The 24,663-nt window shown below is 41.3% G+C and overlaps 2 protein-coding genes across 2 annotated transcripts in view; one reads left to right on the forward strand and one right to left on the reverse strand.

Annotated features, from left to right (window-relative positions):
- Positions 1–1,313: 1,313 nt before the first annotated feature.
- Positions 1,314–8,787, forward strand: NDUFC2 (NADH:ubiquinone oxidoreductase subunit C2). Its single transcript, XM_068555916.1, has 3 exons — positions 1,314–1,642; positions 6,608–6,751; positions 8,607–8,787. Exons 1-3 carry the CDS (start codon positions 1,474–1,476, stop codon positions 8,654–8,656), a joined length of 363 nt encoding a protein of 120 aa, XP_068412017.1. The 5' UTR covers positions 1,314–1,473; the 3' UTR covers positions 8,657–8,787.
- Positions 8,788–10,050: 1,263 nt separating this feature from the next.
- The window catches only part of THRSP (thyroid hormone responsive), a 43,215-nt gene continuing 28,602 nt past the window's right edge, over positions 10,051–24,663 (reverse strand). Inside the window, 2 exon segments of the mRNA XM_068555914.1 lie at positions 10,051–10,729; positions 13,468–14,362. Coding sequence (XP_068412015.1) covers positions 10,716–10,729; positions 13,468–13,957 — 504 coding nt within the window. The 5' untranslated portion in view covers positions 13,958–14,362 and the 3' untranslated portion in view covers positions 10,051–10,715.

Genomic DNA, 24,663 nt, shown 5'->3' on the forward strand with positions numbered 1-24,663 from the left:
ACTCGTGATCGTGTTTGTCTCTGAGGAAGATGGGAAAGGGGTCTTTATAGTGTTTTATTTCCTTTTAAAATAAATGACAAAATATTAACAATTGTTAACTCTGGGTGACAGAATAAGCATATTTGTTATACTGTTCTTTGTATTTTTTTTTTTTTTGTATGTTTTAAGTTCCTTAAGAGAGAGAGAGACTGGACCCAGAAGAACGTGAGGAGAATGTGTAAGCATCATTGAAATATTTGTGTTTGCCTAACAGTTCATCTAGTATTCAAAATTAACATAATCCTAAGGTAGGTTTTTGATGGTTTTCATTCTTCTGCTATAATTTTAAAAGGAACACTGTGGTTAAAAAAAAAAAAAAAGACTGTGAATATGTCATACTAGTATTTACATAAGACAGATTCTCAGACATGTAATTACTGGGTCAAAGAGTGTGAACCTCTGAAACATTTGCTGCCTTCCAGGAAACTGTTCCAGTATACGTTCCTTTGGAAAATCCTCACTTGAAATGTTACGGATCTGGGAGTGCTTTTTGTAGGCATAAAAGCCTCATCCTTTATTAACTAAAACTTAATTCTTCCACTTTGTAGATCAATACCTGATGCATATAGCTTCGCATTAACCTCTAGTTTAATCAGCATTCCTCTAGATAAAATGTTGAAGACATTTTAGCTCCTTATCAGGAAGGGCTGTCTAAAGAGAGAGCTGTTCGAAGATCGGAGCTCCTCAGTCCTGGAGGCAGGTGAGCAGAGACTGGACAATTACTTGGCAGAATGTTATAGATTCCTTCTTTTTTTTCATTCCTCAAATCTTTAGGAAACACCTCGTCCCTCAGCGACGTGCAAGGACCTGAAGACCCAGGCTGAATTTCTAGAGTTTAGCTAAATGATCCAGTCCTGGGATTCTCCGAATTCTTTATGGCTGGCTGGACCTTAATTTTAGGCTTTGTGGAGGGTGTGCCTGTGCGAACGAACGACAGGAAACGCAGGAAATGCAAACTAGATTTTATTTTATTTCAATTAATTACGTTTCTTAAAACTATCCATCAAGCCCACTTCTGGGTTTTGGATACAAAGATAATTTCTTGCTGAAAGAACATTCTGGGGCGGGAAAAGGAGAGGCAATTGTGGGTGGGGGAGGTTGGGCGAAAAAAATCAATGTCTCCTAGTCTTCTAGCAGATGGCTCGTTTCCCGTACCCCTCGACCCCCGCTACCAAGCCCCGACACCCATTCCGTGGAGTTAGCGCCGGCCAGCAAGCGAGCAAGGCCGGACACTTAGTAGCCCGGAACCTCGCGTGCGCGTTTCCGGCAGCAGCGTGCAAGGGGAAGTGTTTGGGCGCCGCACCGCCTCGCGCCATGCCCTTCAGCCCCGCGCTCGGAGGTGAAAGCTCGTGGCTTGGGCCCCGGCCGTGGTCTTGGTGATTTTCTTTGTAGTTGGAGGTCAGAGGCCAGGCCTCAAGTGGGAACGGCCTCACCATGATGAACGGCCGGCCGGGCCGAGTGCCCTTACAGTTCCTGCCGAATGAGGCCCGGAGCCTGCCGCCGCCCAAGCTAACCGACCCGCGGCTCGTCTACGTCGGCTTCTTGGGTTACTGCTCCGGCCTGATTGATAACGCGATCCGGCGGCGGCCGATGGCGTCGGCCGGTGAGGGCTGTGCGGGCGGGATGGGCTGGGAGGAGAGGGGACCGTAGGTCTGAGGGCCGGCTCTGCCTTAGGCTGCCTGAGGTGCCTCCGCTTTTCCGGGCCTTTTCGCGTTAACAGGCCCCGCCTCGCCTCCCTCAGGTATCCGCGCCCCGTGAGCTTCTCAGAATCGGGCCGGCCAGAGTGTCATTTCAGGAAACTGAGATGCAGTGCAACCCACGACCTCGGAGTGAGTCTGTGAAGGACCCCGGACTGAACTGCCTGCTCCCCTCTCAGTTCGCGCTGTGGGGTGTGCAAAAATGAGCGATCAATCGATGCAATGCACTACTAACACTGCGTGCATTATAGCATTTAGTCTTCAGACACCTTGGGTGGTGAGGTGGGGGAGAGGTATTATCCATAATGGGGAAACAGAGCCTTAGATTAAAGCAGCTTGCCCAAGGTCGTAAGTAGCACAGTCTGTTTTTAAACTTCAGAGTCTATGTTCAGAACCAGTACTTCTCAGATTTAACGTGCATACTAATAACTTGGGGATCTTGTTAAAATGCAGATGCTGGTTCATTAGATCTGGAGAGAGGCCTGATGGTCCCAATCTCCCAGACGCTGCTGGTCTGGGGACTTCACACTGAGTAGGAGGCTCTAAACCACTGGGCTGTATTTCCTAGTAGATCAGTGTTCACCTGTCTGAGACCAACAGTGATAGTAAGTGACGCAGCTGTGCTAAAGTCTATGGATTTCCAAAGGGAAGAGAGGGAAACTTTGTAAAAGGTGTCTTTCAATTTAGCTTTGATATGTCAGACAGATACTTGGAGAGAGCCTTCCAGGCCCATGGGAGGCTAGTGGGAGTGAATGGGGGCAAGAGCACCTGAATGGGGGGCAGCTGGTGATGAGTGAGTGCAGAGTAGGGCGGTAAGGCAACAAAGATTTAGGTGGATGGTGGCAATTTATTCTCTAGGCAGATGGGATCCTTACATGCTTTTGAAAGCTATCAAAGCTATCAGAGGAAGTTCAGTGATTGGACCTGTGTTTTAAAAGGTCAACTTTGTTAGAAACTGATTGGAGCCAAGGAGCCCAGCTAGGACGAAGGCTAATACAGTGGTTCAGGCAAGCAGGAATCACCTCACTTGTGCCTCTTTTGCCTTCTTCCAGCTGTATCTATGCCTGGAGGTCGACTCCCAACCCACCAAATTTCGGCATTTCTAGTGCTCAAATAGACTTGAGATCCTATCTGCTTTGGACATGACCCCACTCCACAGAAAGGAGTGATCTTTGTCCATTTCTGCCACTAGGAACTATGGAGTGTTCTCCCTTCTTATCACCACTCCACACTTGCCCACGCCTGTCACTTGGTGTAATGGAAAGAGCTCCATTTTGGAATTAAATGGCCTTGCTCCGCTGCTTCCCAGCCATGTCACCTTGCGCAAGTTACTTGGTCAGAGCTCAAGTTTCCTCATCTATAAAGTGAGAAATAATTCATCTTTGCATATTTTTTTGTGAGAATTTAGTGAGATTCTATAGGCAAATGCCTGGCACACGGAAGGTGCCTAACAGGTTTCCCTTTCCTTAGCTCTTGTTATGCAAACAGTTTACCATATATTTGTTCAGCCTTAACTGAGCTCTTTCCCTGTGCCAGGCAGTGTTACACATTGGCTGTATAGGGGGAGGAATACTGACCTGCCCTTGAGGAACTCCTAATTGTGTCAGGGAGACAAACAGATCTGGGTCTAGGTGTGACAGACAGGTATTTTGATAGAGGTGGGTGAGCAGAGAGTGCTTTGGGAGCATAAAGGAGGTTCAGATCAGAGGGATCCTGTTCCAGAGGAAGAAACGGTTGGCTGAGATTTGAAGTATGTATCACTTAATCTCACCTCATGGTTGTCAAAGAATGTTTTGTGCCTTTTCTGGGAGACAGAAGAGCATAGTAGTTAAGAGCACAAGCTTTTGCATTTGACACCACCTCCTCCCTACTAGCCATTTGATTCTGAAGAAGTTACTTATCTCTGTGAGCTTTAGTTTCCTCATCTATGAAATAGGGATGGTGTCTACCTCTTTGTGTGGCTGTGAGAACTAGGTGAGATAACGGATGTAAAGCACTTAGCCCAGGCCTAGGGGTCAGAGTTCCTGAGTTCCCTGGGTTTCCCCTTAGTTGCTTTGGAAAATTCAGGTCTTGAAGACTTTATTGAAATAGTTTTCCTCATCAGCATTTATTGAATGCATACTGTGTTTATCTAGTTCAATGTCTGGCATATAGTAATGTTCAATGAGTATTTATTGAATGAATGTGTAGGTTACAAGGAAATATAAAACATTATCCCAACCATCCAAAGATTTACAAACCAGGTGGGCATATCTATTAAAAAGATAAATTGTGGTACAACTTTATGCACATAGGAGGAGTGGGGAAGGAGAAATATATGGTGGATTTTCCAACTGTGGCCATGGAGAGTACCTGGCATTCTGTAGGTAGTTGGAATAGTCTATCAATGAAATCAAGTTGTGCAGATCTTTTTCAAGTTAGCAGAAAATATTAAATACAATTTTTTCTTAAGCTTTTCTCCCATCACCTGTTTTTAAACCCTTGTTTCTGGTTACCACTTACCTGCCCTAAATTTAGAGTTAGTTGGTATCTAAGTGTAATCCACAAAATTAAATGTTTATTGATTTCTAGTTTAATATATCAGTAGTTTATGGCATTCTGCAAAGAGCACCATGGCTTTCAAGTTTAGGTTCACTGAGTAAAGGAAAGAAGGGGAAGATAATTGTGGGAGGGTTGTGTATGTGGTGAAAGGGAGACCACTGCTGAAAGAGAAGAGGCTAGGGAAATGAGGACTTGGGAAGAGGCCAAGCCATGCCTTTAGGGCTAGGACACTGATATCATCTAAATCTTCTGTGAAGGATATGAGTAAGCACAGAGAGTCTGAGTCTTTGTATCTGTGTAGTCCAGTGGCACACGGGAGAACCCAGCACATTTTGGTTTGCTGTATTACAGGTGGCCCATTAGGGGAAGCAGTGGCTGTTCAGGGTAAGGGAGAATGCAGAAGAGTCTGGGCCTTGTCCAGTCCCAGGTCATAGTGATACTTTGTATTTTTATTGTTTTACCATTTTTCCAAAACACTATAATAACTACTGTGAAAAAGATAGGTTAGGTATTATCTTTTAGAGGTAGTAAATTGATTTTCCCAAGGCCATTCATCCATTTATTATATATTTATTAAGTGCTGTCTGTGTGCTGGTATACAAAGATGAATCAAACATTGACTTTGCCTGGTAGTAGAGAGAGAAATAATTACTATAGCAATTTACATATTAATAGATACGAGTTCATCCTTTTAACTCCAGGAAAGTTATAGGAAGGCTTCTTAGCAGAAGTGATGTCTGAGTTGAATCTTGAAGGATCAGGAAGTTGCTGGACAGAGAAGTAATCAGTGCACGGTATATAGAAGCATGAAGGAGCCTAGTTCATGTGAGGAATTAAAAGTAGTTCAGTATTGCTGGGCACAGTGTGCATATCAGGGAGTGTCAGAAGATGAAGGTGGAAGAGGCAGCTCGTGAAAGGCCTGGGAGATCATATGCACGAGTTTAGGGTCCTGTTGACCATAACTGAAGAAGGGACTGACAGACTAGTTTGTGTTTTTGTAGAAATTCCTCTAATGACAGGGTAAAAGCTGGGATCAGTGTGGAGTAGAAAATGAGGTGAAAGGGAGACCAGTTAGTGTAAATAAGCATAAGTTCCCTGAAGTGAGGAAAGGAAATATTTATAAGGTAGAATTGACAGTGACTGGATGTAGGGGAAGAGGGTAGAAAAAAAGATAATTACTGTGTTTATTACCCAGGACATGGATTCCTGGGTAAATGGTCTTATTCTCTGAATTAAGAAAAAGAGGTATGAATAGGAAGGAACTGAGTTTGTTTGGGGGTATTCAGGTAAACGTATCTGTCAAATATTCAGATATATTTGCTGTTCAGCATGGGTGCCTGAGTTGGATGTTACTTATAGATGATAATAGATAAAACTATAGGAATAAAAAGTTCTCCAAAGGAACGTGTACGGGATAAGAAGAGGGCTGGGAATAGAATTCTGAGGCATAGCTAGAAAACCTGCCCTTAGCCTTTTGCAAAAAAATATTTTTGTATATAAAGTTTATACCTTTGCATCTCCCCTTCACATTTTAAATTTTGGCTTTCCTAGATCATGTGATTTGATCCTCTCCAGTCTTATTATAATAGGATGATTTTTTTAGTAGGATGATTTTATTTATTATTTATTTATTTTTATTTTTTCTGCTCCGCGTGGCATGTGGGATCTTAGTTCCCCAGCCAGGGATCGAACCCATACCCCCTGCAGTGGAAGCGCAGAGTCTTAACCACTGGACCGCCAGGGAAATCCCAGTAGGATGATTTTTTAAAGATAGTTTTTGAATAAGAAATACATGCAAAATTACAAAATTTAGAAGGTACAAAAGAGAATTGAGATATGTTTGTCGTACAGTGTACTGTTTTAGTAACCACTAGATATGCAAAAATAAATCGGTATATGGAGACAAACCAAATTGCTTTTAGACCATCTGTAGAGGACTTTACCTCTACTCGTCATCTCCTGAACATGTCCTGGAATACAAGCTAGTGTAGGTCTAAAGTTAACTTACTGAAAAAGGAAAACTTTTTTTTCTGTTTCAGTCTGCCATTCAAGTTTTTGTACTTACCCACCTTTTTCCTTGAAGAAACTTATAAAACCTGAATTTTAAAAATCTTGGGTTCTGTTGATAGTTATATTTGTAGACTTAATGTTGCTTTTCATAGTTGCCAGATATCCTTAGGAAGATGTCCCAAAGAATACCCATATACAAAAGCCTTTTTTTTTTTAAAGAATGTCGAAAGAAATAAATTATATATCTGAAACATTAAAAATGTGATTTTTAATACAATGACTGATTTTGCTTTCTTTGGGATTTGTTGTTTCAATTTCAGGTTTGCATCGCCAGCTTCTATATGTTACTTCCTTTATTTTTGTCGGATATTATCTTTTAAAACGTCAAGACTGTATGTATGCTCTGAGGGACCATGATATGTTTGCATATGTAAAGTCACATCCAGAGGATTTTCCTGGAAAAGGTATTTCAAGTTAATTGCAGAAAACTTCTTTCTTACTCTGTATCATTTTCCCTGGTTAATCTTATTCATGCCTATGGCTTCAGTGCCTTCTGTATTTTGTTGACTTCCACATCTTTGTCTGTAGACCAGAATTCTCTTGAATTCATACATCCAGTTTCTGGCTGAGTACCTCTGTGTCCCTCAGACAGCAGACAGAACTCATGTCCCCTCTGCTTGCCCAGACCTCCTGTTCTTCTGTGTCCTGCTTCAGTGAATGGCACTACTGTCCACCTAGGCTCTCCAGCCAGAAGCCTGGGAATCATCTTCAAGTCTGTGTCTTTGACTTCCCATTAGTCATCAAGTCTTACCGTTCTAATCCCTAAATAATTCTCAACCCTGAACTCTCCTCTCTACCCTTGCCACTACCCTGGTTCAGGCCCTGGTAACCTCTTGTGTGGACGCTTGCACTTGCCTCTAGCTTGCCTCTGCCTTTAGTCTTACCGAAAATCACATCTCTGTGGATAAATATGGATGTGCTTAAAATAGCTATCCATTGCCTTTTGGATAAAATCAAGACTCCCTAGAATGGCTTGTTTTCCCAGGCTGAGCTAATTGCCTGGTAGAAACACTTAACTCATACCTCTTATCCACCCCTTAACACACACAGGCTGTGTTGTGTCCCTCACTGGACTATAGCTTCATCTTTGTTTCTCCAGCCTCCAGCACAGAGCCTACACGTAGTAGGCACTTAAATAAATAATGGCTGGCCTGAACTACATAGGGCCCTGCCTCATCTCCGGCCTCATGAAATGCTGTCCTGAACCTGCCCTATATCACTTTGCACATGCTATACCTCCTTAGTCCTCCTCTTGCCCCATTTCCACTCTGTGCACCTAACAAAATTCCTGCTCCAGATTCATCATCTCAATGAAGCCTTCATCCAGCTATAGACAGGAATTTCCTTAGCACACTCTACTTATCTTTGTGCAGCTGTGAATATAACTGTAATATTGCTGTTTTCTTGTTCACATTTTATACAGATACACAATATAGATGTGTGTGTACATGAGTGAATGAGTGTAGGAAATATTTGAAATTTTGAAAATTTTGTAAATATATTTTTAGATTTTCCTATTTATGTAAAAGTGTAGTATTAAGCATTTAAATTTCATCAGACTGAATGATGATGTGTAGGGTCCTATTTAGCTCTGAAATTGTATTACTCTAACATTTCCCTAGCCTTCAGTCACATATGTGATATTTATGGTGGATCAGAAAGGCAGCTTTTTTTTGCCAATGAAGAGCTCAAAGACTAGTACAAAGCCCTGAATAGAAGATGTATCAGGGATGGGGAATACTCAGGACTGCTGGATGTTAGAGCTGAAAGGAATCTTGGGAATACTGATTTCTAAGAGGGAGACCCAGTGGCAGTTAGTCCTCAGTCCCAGACCTCTGGCTCTTTGCCTCCGCATTTCCACTAGCCCTCTGGCAGTGAGTGTAGCCTCACGGGCTCATTCTCTCTGAGCAGCAGATTACTGGCAGGTGTGCCCAGAGCCTCCTGCAGGAACAGTGCAGGCATGGAGAGCTTGACTGCCTCGGCTCCTGGCCCCTCCCTATTCATTCTTTCTTTTACGCCTTCAGCTAGGATTCCCCTGGCAGCACTTTGCCCCTCCAGATAACCATCTGGATGTCACCACAGATTCTTCCAAAGTTATTCTTCATTCAGTGGAACAAAATGCCTCAGTGATTGCCAAGCCATGGTTGAGGACTAGAAAATAAGGCAGTTCTTAAAAGAATATTAAATGTTAATTTTTCTTTAGGAAATATGATTTTTTAAACACAATTTAAAAATCTTTTGTGATCTTTCTTTTTATAGATAAGAAAACTTATGGTGAAATTCTTGAAGAATTCCATCCAGTGCGTTGAAGTCTCCAAAATGCTTGCTCTGGTTTCACTGATAACCGGTTTTTTCTGAATTTTGTGGAACTGTTTCTATGACATCTGAAGTGTATGGTAATCTATACATTAACACCTTGTGATTAAAATGGTAATCATAAGCACTCTGACTCCTTTTTGTCATAAGAAAAATAGTTCATCGGAGAATGGTCAGTTTCCATTTACCTAGTTTTTTTTTTTTTTTTTTAAATCTTCATCCTTCCTATTTTTAAATTTATTTATTTATTTATTTATTTATTTATGGATGTGTTGGGTCTTCGTTTCTGTGCGAGGGCTTTCTCTAGTTGCGGCAAGTGGGGGCCACTCTTCATCGCGGTGCGCGGGCCTCTCACTATCACGGCCGCTCTTGTTGCGGAGTACAGGCTCCAGACGTGCAGGCTCAGTAGCTGTGGCTCACGGGCCCAGTTGCTCCGTGGCATGTGGGATCTTCCCAGACCAGGGCTCGAACCCGTGTTCCCTGCATTGTCAGGCAGATTCTCAACCACTGCGCCACCAGGGAAGCCCTCCATTTACCTAGTTTTAAGAAGACATCTGGCAGATTTTAAAATGGGGTTTAGTTCTAGTTCAGAGTTGTCAAACTATAGCCTGTGGGCCAAATCTGGCTCACTGCCAATACAATTTTATTGGACACAGCCAAGCTCATTTGTTTACCTGTTTATGGCTGCTTCCATGCTACTGCAGCAGAGTTGAATGGTGGTGACAGAGACCTTATGGTCTGCAAAGCCTAAAATATTTAATATATGGCCCTTTACAGAAGAGTTTTGCCTGCTCCAGTTCTAATGCAAAGTGAATCCAAGCAAGCCAGATTATGGTAGGTTTTGTGAGTCGTGCAGAATAATTTTGAGTTGATTCTGTAGGTAGTGGAAAGTCACTAAAGGATTTTAAATAGGAATAACATGATCACGTTTGTATTACTGAGCTCTCTGCAACAACGTACAGGGTGGTTGAGAAGGAGGAAACTCAAGACCAGGAGAACAGCTGATACGGCAAAGGGGTCTCAGCTCTTAGATGGATCATCCTGGAGAAAGTGGGCTCAGTAGCTAATGCTGTCTACCGTGGAGCTTGGTGCAATTAGAAGTAAAAGATCCCACCTAACTAGAATGAGGTTACTCTTTATGGCTTATCAAGTCCAAATGCTTGTCCAAAAAGTTTTTGTTTCCAAGGTCAGATTTTATAATCAGATTAGGTTTTGGAGATTAATAAAATTGTTTATTTATATGTGATTTCAAATTAGGTGGCAGTCTGAATATAAGCAGATGGGCAAATCAGATGGTTCCATCTCTTTTCTCTTGAGTCCTACTTGTTAAAAATGAAATCGCGTCTGAGAAAGTAGAGGTTAATAAAGATATGTACAAATACAAGGTATTATTTTTTATTGCTACTGCAATAAATAAGTTTATAGTTCACCTGTGCTCAGCAGGTGTAAGAGTGTGAACCACTCACTCAGAGTTTAGGACTCTGCTACTTCTTAGTTCTGGAGGCTAAAAAGTAAGGGAGGGCTAGAACAAAGACAAGGTGAGGGTGGGAGAAAAAAATCCACCTATAATAATAGCTCTCACATGCCAGCTGCTTTCGACTTATTGTCGTGTTTAATTTTCATAACAACTTTATGAGGTAGGTAACACTTTCCCCATTTTATAGATGAGGAAATTTAGGCTACAGTGGGTTAAATAACTTGCCCAAGATCACAGTGAATGACTGCCAAGAGGGAAGGATGTGAACTTCAATTAGTCGGATGCTAAAACTTCTCTTTCTCCTGTAACACACTGGCCAGGTGACATGTGGTCCCTCGTGAACCACTGGCTACCACCCCAAGCTGGTAAGAGGAGCAAGGAGAGTTGTGAATAGCAACAAGCAACCTAAAGGTGACCCAGTGATGAGTCCACGAATTGGTTCTCAGAGGCAGGTAGGGAAGCATCCCAGACATCCAAGTCACCTTCACTTCTAGCTGCGGGTCCAGGTCTTTCTGGTCTTATCATCATCAGGCTAGCGAACTGCTCCATGTCCTCATCACAGAGTCTGCCTTCTATCATGTGGAGTAAGCTGTGGAGTGCAGAAATTTTAAGAAAGCAGTCAGTATAAATTCACACCATTAAGGTACTGTCACATGCCTATTAAAGTAGGAAAAATACTGAAAAAGCACAGCGGTGCTGCCGTAGGAAAACCCTGGTGGCATTACAGCGCTACAAGAAGAATCTGGTTGTCAGTGCTGCAATATCTCACCTAGTTTCATCTCTACATTTTACTAACAGGAAAACTACAGAAAGGTGAACTAAGTTGTCCAGGGCATAGAGAGATCAGTGAAGAGCCAGGACAAGAGGCCAGATATTTTTTAACTTCTGTACAGCTGCCACAAAAAACAAGCTAGGGTGCGTTGAAGCGTTACAATGTAGAATTGGCTGCTCTTGTCTTTGAAGTGGTTTGGCTGACCAAGGAGTGGGGTTTCTCACCGCTTTGCCATCCCTAATTCCCACCTCCAGCCCAAGCTGCAGAATTCTAAGGTGCTAAGGAAATCCAGTAGTGTAGAGGAAAGGAATTAGATGTGAGCTAGGCCGGGGCCCATTCACATCTTGGCTCTGCCATTTCCTGAGTAAACTCGGACTCATTTTATCTCTCAGACCTCCAGTTTTTCCATTTGTAAGAGGGGATTATAATTCCATTAGATCATTGATATGCAAGTGATTTTAAACTACAAGACTATTCAAGTGCTAATTGTTTTTATTAATTTTTTTATTATTCAGTGAATAAACTGAAACCCAGAGAAGTGAGTGAAAACAAGGCCTCACAGCTCATTAGTGATGGAATCAGGACTTGAACCCAGAGCTCTTGACCCAGCCCCATTACATTCAAGAAGAACCTCTGAAAGGCCACCCAGGGAGCCTCAAGGGGAGAGGGAAGCGGGTTGAAGTTGGCAGTTTGGGTTTGGGTTTGAGGTAGGGGAAGGGAAAATGGCTGAGAAAATACCAGGAGCAGAGCTCTTTATAGGCTATGTGTTCAGAATCCATGTGTATTTCCCATCATTATAGAGCGGCCTCAGGAAAATCATGAAGATAACACAATATAGCAGAGAGTAAATCTGATGGAAAGAACACCCAGCTCAAAGTTGGGGCCATTCTTGCTTTTTTTTATCCCCCTACTAATTATGTGACTTTGGGTGAGTCAGTTCATCTCTCTGGATTTAATTTCCTTACAGGTAAAATGAGGATAAAGATTCTGCCCAAATACGTGCATCGGGTGGTTTTGAGATTCCCATGGACATGGACTTGGACATGGTTTATTACCGATGAAGCCAGTTTGTGGCAGCAGGGCTGACAGGTGGCACAGGATCAAAACTGGCATGTGCCGTGGCCAAATTTCTCCCAATCATTACCCAGGAGTGACCCATCCATGACTGTCCCAGATCCCCTTCCCACCTCCTACCCTGTGCCACCACCTGCTAGTCTAGCTTCCTGCTCATCTACACCTCACAACCCCAGCCCTTCTGTGCTCAGATTCCAACACGTATGTATACGTCCTCACAACTGGGCTTCCCAACGGGCATGCCTCCACACTGTTGTCCCCGGAACAGATTTGAGTGCCCACATAGTGGTCCTTTAGCTTTCCATTTGGCTGGCTGCCACTTGGGATGGCAAGAGTACCCCTGCTAGTTGCAGGACTACTGTGAGCAGCCTCACCTATGTACCCCATGTGCCATATAAATATAATTCTCCATATTTCATAACTTGAAAAAATGTTGGAAGCAGTGCCACACACACATAGAATTCACATTCTACACCTAAGTAAACACATGCCTTGGGTAAGTTTCTTCACTTATAAAATAGAAAAAATAAAACCTATCTTCCGGACTTCCCTGATGGCACAGTGTTTAAGAATCCGCCTATCAATGCAAGGGACACAGGTTCGAGCCCTGGTCCAGGAAGATCCCACAAGCCGCGAAGCAACTAAGCCTGTGCGCCACAACTACTGAGCCTGCGCTCTAGAGGCCGCGAGCCACAACTACTGAAGCCTGTGCGCCTAGAGCCTGTGCTCTGCAACAGAGAAGCCACCACAGTGAGAAGCCCGTGCACCACAATGAAGAGTAGCTCCTGCTCACTGCAACTAGAGAAAGCCCACACACAGCAATGAAGACCCAAAGTAGCCAAAAATTAATTAAGTAATTAATTAATTATTAAAAAAAACCTATCTTCCTAGAATTGTTATGAAGATTAAATGAGTTAATCCTATCTCAAGCATTTAGGGACTATGCTGGCATTCATTATGTGCTCAAATAGAAGCTATCATTTATATGTGACATCAGGGGTTCTTACTTAAGAATTCATGGATAGGCCCTAGTAGATGGCATATCCCCTGAAATTGCATGTACAGTTATGTGTCTTTATGCCTAGACTCTGGAGAGAGAGAGAGTCCTTGGCTTTAATCAGATTCTAAAGAAGTCAATGGTGACAGCACACCTGTTCAGTTCATACAGCTCCAAATATTCACATACTTACTAATAATTGCACAAATACATATAAGTGCACGTAAGGTATGCACTCACCAACCACTTTTCCTTATGTTTCCATGACAGTTCACCACCATTACTCACCAATTCTGGGTCAGAAGGAGAGTAAGGCAGGCCTGGCCTTGGACCTTCCCAGGTCATGGTCCCAATATCCCAAAGTGAGGGTGGCTTTGTCTGAGAGCCAGGCTCTCCCTCTCGCACTGGGTTCACCACTGCTCTATTTCCTCCCCTGGGATGTCCCTCAGTGGACTCTGACACCCACTAGCATGGCCACCGTTACCTTTCCTAGAGTCCGAGGCCTCTATGGGCTGTCCCACTATCTCCTGGTATTTCCTCGTCACCTCCTCGGCTTTCAGGGTAAGGTGGGTGAGGATATGAGGAAGGCTGAAGAAGTGCAGGTGGAACTAGGCTTCCAGGTCCAGCTGCCCCAAGACCCTCTCCTCCTCGGCCTCCTCTGTCTCTGCAGCTTCATTCTCAGCCTCATCGGCTTTGCCACCTGCCACCTTGGCCTTCCACTCCTCCCAGGGCAGCAGCCCATGTTCCACATCCACGCAGATGGCCTTGAGCATGGTGAAGTAGTTGTAGAGATCGGGAGCCCCTGCCTAGGCCTGGCGCCCATGAACACTCAGATGCACATCCCACAGAAGGCTGAGGATCATCACCAGCTGTTTCATGTTGCACACCATGGCCGAGTACTGGTCCATGACAGTCAGCAGGCAGTTCCTGCGGTAGCACTTGGTCAGCATCTGCATGGTGGCTTTAGCTTCCATACAGAGGCTGGCGGACTGCCTCAGCACTATTTCCAGGCTGTTATTTTTGTCTGGATGCACAGCAGTTTGACAGAAAGCAAGGCCCAGCCGGTGGGTCAACACAGCCCTCTTTTAGGCCAATCCCAGGGCTTGGGTCCCAACATCTGTATCAGGCAATCCATCTGCCCAGGGATAGAAATGCCAGACTTCTGTCAGTCATTTCAGTACTCCGTGACTGCCTCAGCAAGAGCTTGGCTCCTCCTTCATCAGCTCACTGGGTCAGTTAGAGGGCGGCCTTTCCCTTTGGCAACTGGTGCACTTGAAACCAGGGCAGTAATTAATTCTTTCAGGTCACCTGAGACCAAGCTGCCTCTTGGTTGTCTGTGTCCTAATGCACAGCTCACTTCTTCAACCTGGGTGTCTCAGCTGTGAAATGAACAAGGGAAGAGGGTCATGTAATGAAATGGCTTAGTGTGGGGCAAAGAGCATTCAAGTGGGAGCCAGAAGCCCACTTCTGCTGCGATTTCCTAGCCATGAGTTGTCATTGTTTGCTGACTAACAATTATGAGCACCCACTTCACATCAAGTTCTATACTAAGCTCTTTCACCACAACCCTACGATGAATGCTTTAGTATTCCCATTTTACCAGTGAGGAAACTGAGGTGCAAACAGCTAAAGTAACTTGCCCATGGTGCCCTTAGGGCTGGGATTCCAGCCTGGGACCACCTCTCTCTCACCTCCACTCAGGGCTCTAGACTGATGTGTGAGGTTGCATAAGTTATACAAGGTAGAGAGGGAAGACAGGAGAAGCAAGAAGAACTACAATTCTTCAGCCTGTGGAAGGAAAACCATATTCACAGAAAGATAGACAAGATGAAAAGGCAGAGGACTTTGTACCAGATGAAGGAACAAGATAAAACCCCAGAAAAACAACTAAATGAAGTGGAGATAGGCAACCTTCCAGAAAAAGAATTCAGAATGATGATAGTGAAGATGATCCAGGACCTCGGAAAAAGAATGGAGGCAAAGATCGAGAAGATGCAAGAAATGTTTAACAAAGTCCTAGAAGAATTAAAGAACAAACACCTAGAAGAATTAAAGAACAAACAAACAGAGATGAACAATACAATAACTGAAATGAAAACTATACTAGAAGGAATCAATAGCAGAATAACTGAGGCAGAAGAAAGGATAAGTGAATTGGAAGACAGAATGGTGGAATTCACTGCCGTGGAACAGAATTTAAAAAAAAGAATGAAAAGAAATGAAGACAGCCTAAGACACCTCTGAGACAACATTAAATGCAACATCATTTGCATTATAGGGGTCCCAGAAGGAGAAGAGAGAGAGAAAGGACTCAAGAAAATATTTGAAGAGATTATAGTCGAAAATTTCCCTAACGTGGGAAAGGAAATAGCCACCCAAGTCCAGGAAGCGCAGAGAGTCCCAGGCAGGATAAACCCAAGGAGTAACATACCGAGACACATAGTAATCAAATTGACAAAAATTAAAGACAAAGAAAACTTATTGAAAGCACCAAGAGAAAAACGACAAATAACATACAAGGAAACTCCCATAAAGTTAACAGCGATTTCTCAGCAGAAACTCTACAAGCCAGAAGGGAGTGGCAGGACATATTTAAATTGATGAATGGGAAAAATACCCAGCAAGGATATCATTCAGATTCGACAGAGAAATTAAAACCTTTACAGACAAGCAAAAGCTAAGAGAATTCAGCACCACCAAACCAGCTCTACAACAAATGCTAAAGGAACTTCTCTAAGTGGGAAACACAAGAGAAGAAAAGGACCTACAAAAACAAAACCATAACAATTAAGAAAATGGTCATAGGAACATACATATCGATAATTACCTTAAATGTGAATGGATTAAATGCTCCAACCAAAAAACACAGGCTGGCTGAATGGATACAAACACAAGACCCATATATATGCTGTCTACAAGAGACCCACTTCAGACTTAGGGACACATACAGACTGAAAGTGAGGGGATGGAAAAAGATATTCCATGCAAACAGAAGTCAAAAGAAAGCTGGAGTAGCAATACTCATATCAGATAAAATAGACTTTAAAATAAAGAATGTTACAAGAGACAAGGAAGGACACTACATAATGATCAAGGGATCAATCCAAGAAGAAGATATAACAATTATAAATATATATGCACCCAACATAGGAGCACCTCAATACATAAGGCAACTGCTAACAGCTATAAAAGAGGAAATCGACAGTAGCACAATCATAGTGGGGGACTTTAACACCTCACTTACACCAATGGACAGATCATTCAGACAGAAAATTAATAAGGAAACACAAGCTTTAAATGATGCAATAGACCAGATAGATTTAATTGATATTTATAGGACATTCCATCCAAAAACAACAGATTACACCTTCTTCTCAAGTGCACACGGACATTCTCCAGGATAGATCACATCTTGGGTCACAAATCAAGCCTCGGTAAACTTAAGAAAACTGAAATCATATCAAGCATCTTTTCCGACCACAACGCTATGAGTTTATAAATCAATTACAGGGGAAAAAAATGTAAAAAACACAAACACATGGAGGCTAAACAATACGTTACTAAATAACCAAGAGATCACTGAAGAAATCAAAGAGGAAATCAGAAGTACTTAGAGACAAATTACAACGAAAACACGACAATCCAAAACCTATGGGATGCAACAAAAGCAGTTCTAAGAGGGAAGTTTATAGCTATACAAGCCTACCTCAAGAAACAAGAAAAACCTCAAATAAACAATCTAACCTTACACCTAAAGGAACTAGAGAAAGAAGAACAAACAAAACCCAAAGTTAGCAGAAGGAAAGAAATCATAAATATCAGAGCAGAAATAAATGAAATAGAAACAAAGAAAACAATAGCAAAGATCAATAAAACTAAATGCTGGTTCTTTGAGAAGATAAACAAAATTGATAAACCATTAGCCAGACTCATCAAGAAAAAGAGGGAGAGGACTCAAATTAATAAAATTAGAAATGAAAAAGGAGAAGTTACAACAGACACCGCAGAAATACAAAGCATCCTAAGAGATTACTACAAGCAACTGTATGCCAATAAAATGGACAACCTGGAAGAAATGGACAAACTCTTAGAAAGGTATAACCTTCCAAGACTGAACCAGGAAGAAATAGAAAATATGAACAGACCAATCACAAGTAATGAAATTGAAACTGTGATTAAAAATCTTCCAACAAACAAAAGTCCAGGACCAGATGGCTTCATAGGTGAATTCTATCTAACATTTAGAGAAGAACTAACACCCATCCTTCTCAAACTCTTCCAAAAAATTGCAGAGGAAGGAACATTCCCAAACTCATTCTATGAGGCCATCATCACCCTGATACCAAAACCAGACAAAGATACTACAAAAGAAGAAAATTACAGACCAATATCACTGATGAATATAGATGCAAAAATCCTCAACAAAATACTAGCAAACAGAATCCAACAACACATTAAAAGGATCATACACCATGATCAAGTAGGATTTATCCCAGGGATGTAAGGATATACACAAATCAATCAATGTGATACACCATATTAACAAATCAAAGAATAAAAACCATGTGATCATCTCAATAGATGCAGAAAAAGCTTTTGACAAAATTCTCCACCCATTTATGATAAAAACTCTCCAGAAAGTGGGCATAGAGGGAACCTACCTCAACATAATAAAGGCCATATATGACAAACCCACAGCAAACATCATTCTCAATGGTGAAAAACAGAAAGCATTTCATCTAAGATCAGGAACAAGACAGGATGTCCACTCTTGCCACTATTATTCAACATAGTTGTGGAAATCCTAGCCACGGCAATCAGAGAAGAAAAAGAAATAAAAGGAATACAAATTGGAAAAGAAGAAGTAAAACTGTCACTGTTTGCAGATGACATGATACTATACATAGAGAATCCTAAAGATGCCACCAGAAAACTACTAGAGATAATCAATGAATTTGGTAAAGTTTCAGGATACAAAATTAATGCACAGAAATCTCTTGCATTCCTATCCACTAACAACAAAATGTCAGAAAGAGAAATTAAGGAAACAATCCCATTCACCATTGCAACAAAAAGAATAAAATGCCTAGGAATAAATCTACATAAGGAGGTAACAGACCTGTACTCAGAAAACTCTAAGACACTGATGAAAGAAATCAAAGATGGCACAAACAGATGGAGAGATATATCATGTTCTTGGATTGAAAGAATCAATATTGTGAAAATGACTATACTACCCAAAGCAATCTACAGATTCAATGCAATCCCTATCAAATTACCAGTGGCATTTTTTACAGAGCTAGAACAAAAAAATCTTTAAATTTGTATGGAGACACAAAAGACCCCGAATAGCCAAAGCAGTCTTGAGGGAAAAAAATGGAGCTAGAGGAATCAGACTCCTTGACTTCAAGCTATACTACAAAGCTACACTAATCAAGACAATATGGTATTGGCACAAAAACAGAAATATAGATCAATTCAACAGGATAGAGCCCATGCACCAGAGATAAACCCATGCACCTATGGTCAACTAATCTATGAGAAAGGAGGCAAGGATATACAATGGAGAAAAGACAGTTTCTTCAATAAGTGATGCTGGGAAAACTGAACAGCTACATGTAAAAGAATGAAATTAGAATACTCCCTAACAGCATACACACACAAAAAACTCAAAATTGATTAAAGACCTAAATGTAAGACTGGACAGTATAAAACTCTTAGAGGAAAACATAGGAAGAACAGTCTTTGACATAAATCATGGCCAGATCTTTCTTGATCCACCTCCTAGAGTAATGGAAATAAAAACAAAAATAAACAAATGGGACCTAATGAAACTTCAAAGCTTTTGCACAGCAAAGGAAACCATAAACAAGACGAAAAGACAACCCTCAGAATGGGAGAAAATATTTGCAAACGAATCAACGGACAAAGGATAAATCTCCAAAATATATAAACAGCTCATGCAGCTCAATATTAAAAAAACACACAACCCAATCAAAAAATGGGCAGAAGACCTAAATAGACATTCCTCCAAAGAAGACATACAGATGGCCAAGAAGCACATGAAAAGATGCTCAACATCACTAATTATTAGAGAAATGCAAATCAAAACTACAATGAGGTATCACCTCACACCAGTTAGAATGGGCATCATCAGAAAATCTATAAACAACTAATGCTGGAGAGGGTGTGGAGAAAAGGGAACCCTCTTGCACTGTTGGTGGGAATGTAAACTGATACAGCCACTATGGAGAACAGTATGGAGGTTCCTTAAAAAACTAAAAATAGGGGCTTCCCCGGTGGCACAGTGGTTGAGAATCTGCCTGCCAATGCAGGGGATACGGGTTCAAGCCCTGGTCTGGCAAGATCCCACATGCCGCGGAGCAACTAGGCCCGTGAGCCACAACTACTGAGCCTGCGCGTCTGGAGCCTGTGCTCCGCAATAAGAGAGGCCGCGATAGTGAGAGGTCCGCACACCGCGATGAAGAGTGGCCCCCGCTTGCCACAACTGGCGAAAGCCCTTGCACAGAAACGAAGACCCAACACAGACAAAAATAAAAATAAATAAATAAATATTAAACAAACAAACAAAGAAAAACTAAAAATAGAACTACCATACGACCCAGCAATCCCACTACTGGGCATATACCCTGAGAAAACCATAATTCAAAAAGAGTCATGTGACCACCAGAGCCTCCCATCAAGCCTCTTAGATAGCCTCAACCACCAGAGAGCAGACAACAGAAGCAAGAAAAACTACAATCCTGCAGCCTGTGGACCAAAAACCACAGTTACAGAAAGATAGAGAAGATGAAAAGGCAGAGGGCTATGTACCAGATGAAGGAACAAGAAAAAACCCCAGAAAAACAACTAAATGAAGTGGAAATAGGCAACCTTCCAGAAAAAGAATTCAGAATAATGATAGTGAAGATGATCCAGGACCTCGGAATAAGAATGGAGGCAAAGATTGAGAAGATGCAAGAAATGATTAACAAAGACCTAGAAGAACTAAAGAACAAACAAACAGAGATGACCAATACAATAACTGAAATGAAAACTACACTAGAAGGAATCAATAGCAGAATAACTGAGGCAGAAGAACGGATAAGTGACCTGGAAGACAGAATGGTGGAATTCACTGCTGCGGAACAGACTAAAGAAAAAAGAATGAAAAGAAATGAAGACAGCCTAAGAGACCTCTGGGACAACATTAAACGCAACAACATTCGCATTATAGGGGTCCCAGAAGGAGAAGAGAGAGAGAAAGGACCAGAGAAAATATTTGAAGGGATTATAGTCGAAAACTTCCCTAACATGGGAAAGGAAATAGCCACCCAAGTCCAGGAAGCGCAGAGAGTCCCATACAGAATAAACCCAAGGAGAAACACGCCGAGACACATAGTAATCAAAGTGGCAAAAATTAAAGACAAAGAAAAATTATTGAAAGCAGCAAGGGAAAAACGACAAATAACATACAAGGGAACTCCCATAAGGTTAACAGCTGATTTCTCAGCAGAAACTCTGCAAGCCAGAAGGGAGTGGCATGATAAACTTAAAGTGATGAAAGGGAAGAACCTACAACCAAGATTACTCTACCCGGCAAGGATCTCATTTAGATTTGATGGAGAAATCAAAAGCTTTAGAGACAAGCAAAAGCTAAGAGAATTCAGCACCACCAAACCAGCTCTACAACAAATGCTAAAGGAACTTCTCTAAGTGGGAAACACAAGAGAAGAAAAGGACCTACAAAAACAAACCCAAAACAATTAAGAAAATGGTCATAGGAACATACGTATCGATAATTACCTTAAACGTGAATGGATTAAATGCCCCAACCAAAAGACATAGACTGGCTGAATGGATACAAAAACAAGACCCATATATATGCTGTCTACAAGAGACCCACTTTAGACCTAGGGACACATACAGACTGAAAGTGAGGGGATGGAAAAAGATATTCCATGCAAATGGAAATCAAAAGAAAGCTGGAGTAGCTATACTCATATCAGATAAAATCGACTTTAAAATAAAGAATGTTACAAGAGACAAGGAAGGACACTACATAATGATCCAGGGATCAATCCAAGAAGAAGATATAACAATTATAAATATATATGCACCCAACATAGGAGCACCTCAATACATAAGGCAACTGCTAACAGCTATAAAAGAGGAAATCGACAGTAACACAATAATAGTGGGGGACTTTAACACTTCATTTACACCAATGGACAGATCATCCAAAATGAAAATAAATAAGGAAACAGAAGCTTTAAATGACACAATAGACCAGATAGATTTAATTGATATATATAGGACATTCCATCCAAAAACAGCAGATTACACGTTCTTCTCAAGTGCGCACGGAACATTCTCCAGGATAGATCACATCTTGGGTCACAAATCAAGCCTCAGTAAATTTAAGAAAATTGAAATCATATCAAGCATCTTTTCCGACCACAACGCTATGAGATTAGAAATGAATTACAGGGAAAAAAACGTAAAAAAGACAAACACATGGAGGCTAAACAATACATTACTAAATAACCAAGAGATCACTGAAGAAATCAAAGAGGAAATAAAAAAATACCTAGAGACAAATGACAATGAAAACACGACGACCCAAAACCTATGGGATGCAGCAAAAGCGGTTCTAAGAGGGAAGTTTATAGCTATACAAGCCTACCTAAAGAAACAAGAAAAATCTCAAGTAAACAATCTAACCTTACACCTAAAGAAACTAGAGAAAGAAGAACAAACAAAACCCAAAGTTAGCAGAAGGAAGGAAATCATAAAGATCAGAGCAGAAATAAATGAAATAGAAACAAAGAAAACAATAGCAAAGATCAATAAAACTAAAAGTTGGTTCTTTGAGAAGATAAACAAAATTGATAAGCCATTAGCCAGACTCATCAAGAAAAAGAGGGAGAGGACTCAAATTAATAAAATCAGAAATGAAAAAGGAGAAGTTACAACAGACACCGCAGAAATACAAAGCATCCTAAGAGACTACTACAAGCAACTTTATGCCAATAAAATGGACAACCTGGAAGAAATGGACAAATTCTTAGAAAGGTATAACCTTCCAAGACTGAATCAGGAAGAAATAGAAAATATGAACAGACCAATCACAAGTAATGAAATTGAAACTGTGATTAAAAATCTTCCAACAAACAAAAGTCCAGGACCAGATGGCTTCACAGGTGAATTCTATCAAACATTTAGAGAAGAGCTAACACCCATCCTTCTCAAACTCTTCCAAAAAATTGCAGAGGAAGGAACACTCCCAAACTCATTCTATGAGGCCACCATCACCCTGATACCAAAACCAGACAAAGACACTACAAAAAAAGAAAATTACAGACCAATATCACTGATGAATATAGATGCAAAAATCCTCAACAAAATAGTAGCAAACAGAATCCAACAACACATTAAAAGGATCATACACCACGATCAAGTGGGATTTATCCCAGGGATGCAAGGATTCTTCAATATACGCAAATCAATCAATGTGATACACCATATTAACAAATTGAAGAATAAAAACCATATGATCATCTCAATAGATGCAGAAAAACCTTTTGACAAAATTCAACACCCATTTCTGATAAAAACTCTCCAGAAAGTGGGCATAGAGGGAACCTACCTCAACATAATAAAGGCCATATATGAAAAAAAAAAAAAAAAAAAAGAGTCATGTACCACAATATTCATTGCAGCTCTATTTACAATAGCCAGGACATGGAAGCCACCTAAGTGTCCATCGACAGATGAATGAATAAAGAAGATGTGGCACATATATACAATAGAATATTACTCAGCCATAAAAAGAAACGAAATTGAGTTATTTGTAGTGAGGTGGATGGACCTAGAGACGTCATACAGAGTGAAGTAAGTCAGAAAGAGAAAAACAAATACCGTATGCTAACACATATATATGGAATCTAAAAAAAAAAAAAAAGGTCATAAAGAACCTAGGGGCAAGATGGGAATAAAGATGCAGACTTACTAGAGAATGGATTTGAGGACACAGGGAGGGGGAAGGGTAAGCTGGGACGAAGTGAGAGAGTGGCATGGACATATATACACTACCAAATGTAAACTAGATAGCTAGTGGGAAGCAGCTGCGTTGCACAGGGAGATCAGCTTGGTGCTTTGTGTCCACCTAGAAGGGTGGGATAGAGAGGGTGGGAGGGAGATGTAAGAGGGAGGAGATACGGGGATACATGTATATGTATAGCTGATTCACTTTGTTATACAGCAGAAACTAACACACCATTGTAAAGCAATTATACTCCAATAAAGATGTTAAAAAAAGAAAAACTAGAAATAGAATTACCATTTGACCCAGCAATCCCACTACTGGGCATATACCCAGAGAAAACCATAATTCAAAAGGACACATGCACCCCAATGTTCTTTGCAGCACTCTTTGTAATAGCCAGGTCATGGAAGCAACCTAAATGCCCATCAACAGACAAATGGATAAAGAAGATGTGGTACATATACACAGTGGAATATTACTTAGCCATAAAAAGGAACGAAATTGGGTCATTTGTAGAGACATGGATGGCTCTAGAGACTGTCATATAGAGTGAAGTAAGTCAGAAAGAGAAAAACAAATATCGTATATTAACGTGTCTATGTGGAACCTAGAAAAATGGTACAGATGAATCGGTTTGCAGGGCAGAAATAGAGACACAGATGTAGAGAACAAACATATGGACACCAAGGGGGGAAAGTGGCAGGGGGGTGGGGGTGGGATGAATTGGGAGATTGGGATTGACATATATACACTAATATGTATAAAATAGATAACTAATAAGAACCTGCTGTATAAAAAAATAAATTAAATTAAATTTTTTTTTTAAAAAGAGAAGTTATACAAGGTAACAGGATCCATATCCTTATCTGTAAATTTGAGGTGTTAGGAGACAAAGCATAGTCCCCAGATATATCATCTGTGCAGATGCTAGATTAATGCTGAGGTCCCTCTCAACTCTAGTCAGTAATTCCATGAGTTATAATGCTTCCTCTTTACCATTGACCTAGTCTTCTGGCCAACAGTCTTGGAAGATAATAATCCCTTGCATTGCCACATTATCACAGTTGACAAACTGCATTTGCTATGTTTATTAATAACTAGGAAAATGAGGCCCAATGAGAGGCTCATAGTTGCACAAGTTAGTAGCAGAGTCAAGTGAACAAGACCTTCCAAGTTCTAGTTCAGTTACCTGCTTGTAACACCACCTTGAGGGAAAAGATTTACTAGGTACCTGGCGGAGAGAGGAGGAGAGCATCAGAGGGGATCTTCTCTCACCTAGGCCACCCTCACTCCCACTCCAGAGCAGGAGCCCCCTCTGCACCCTCCTGACTGATAATCATCCGCTGGACCACTTCCTTCCACTCCTATGGCCAGAGCTATGAGAAAGTTCATCTTTATGTTGAACTGGATTCTAACTCCTTATGGCCCCTCCCCATTAAATGAAAATACTCACCCCACCCTAAAGTCACGGGCCTTAACTCTGCTTATATTAGCACAGCAGGGTAGTGTGAAAACCCATCTCCCAGCCTTTAACTTGCTCAGTCCCACAACAGCCCTATGAGGCAGAAAAACATTAGTATCCCCCTTTTCAGATGAGGACACTGAGATGCAGGAAAGGGGAGGTACTTGCCC

This window comes from Eschrichtius robustus, chromosome 11 (genome assembly GCF_028021215.1).
Source record: "Eschrichtius robustus isolate mEscRob2 chromosome 11, mEscRob2.pri, whole genome shotgun sequence".
NCBI lineage: Eukaryota > Metazoa > Chordata > Mammalia > Artiodactyla > Eschrichtiidae > Eschrichtius > Eschrichtius robustus.

Excerpts from the sequence above, each read along its gene's own strand:
- NDUFC2 (XM_068555916.1), top strand. The coding sequence starts at position 1,474 with ATGATGAACGGCCGGCCGGGCCGAGTGCCCTTACAGTTCCTGCCGAAT. Across the intron at positions 1,643-6,607 it reads GCGGCCGATGGCGTCGGCCG|GTTTGCATCGCCAGCTTCTA; the intron begins GTGAGGGCTGTG and ends TTTCAATTTCAG. Across the intron at positions 6,752-8,606 it reads AGAGGATTTTCCTGGAAAAG|ATAAGAAAACTTATGGTGAA; the intron begins GTATTTCAAGTT and ends TTCTTTTTATAG.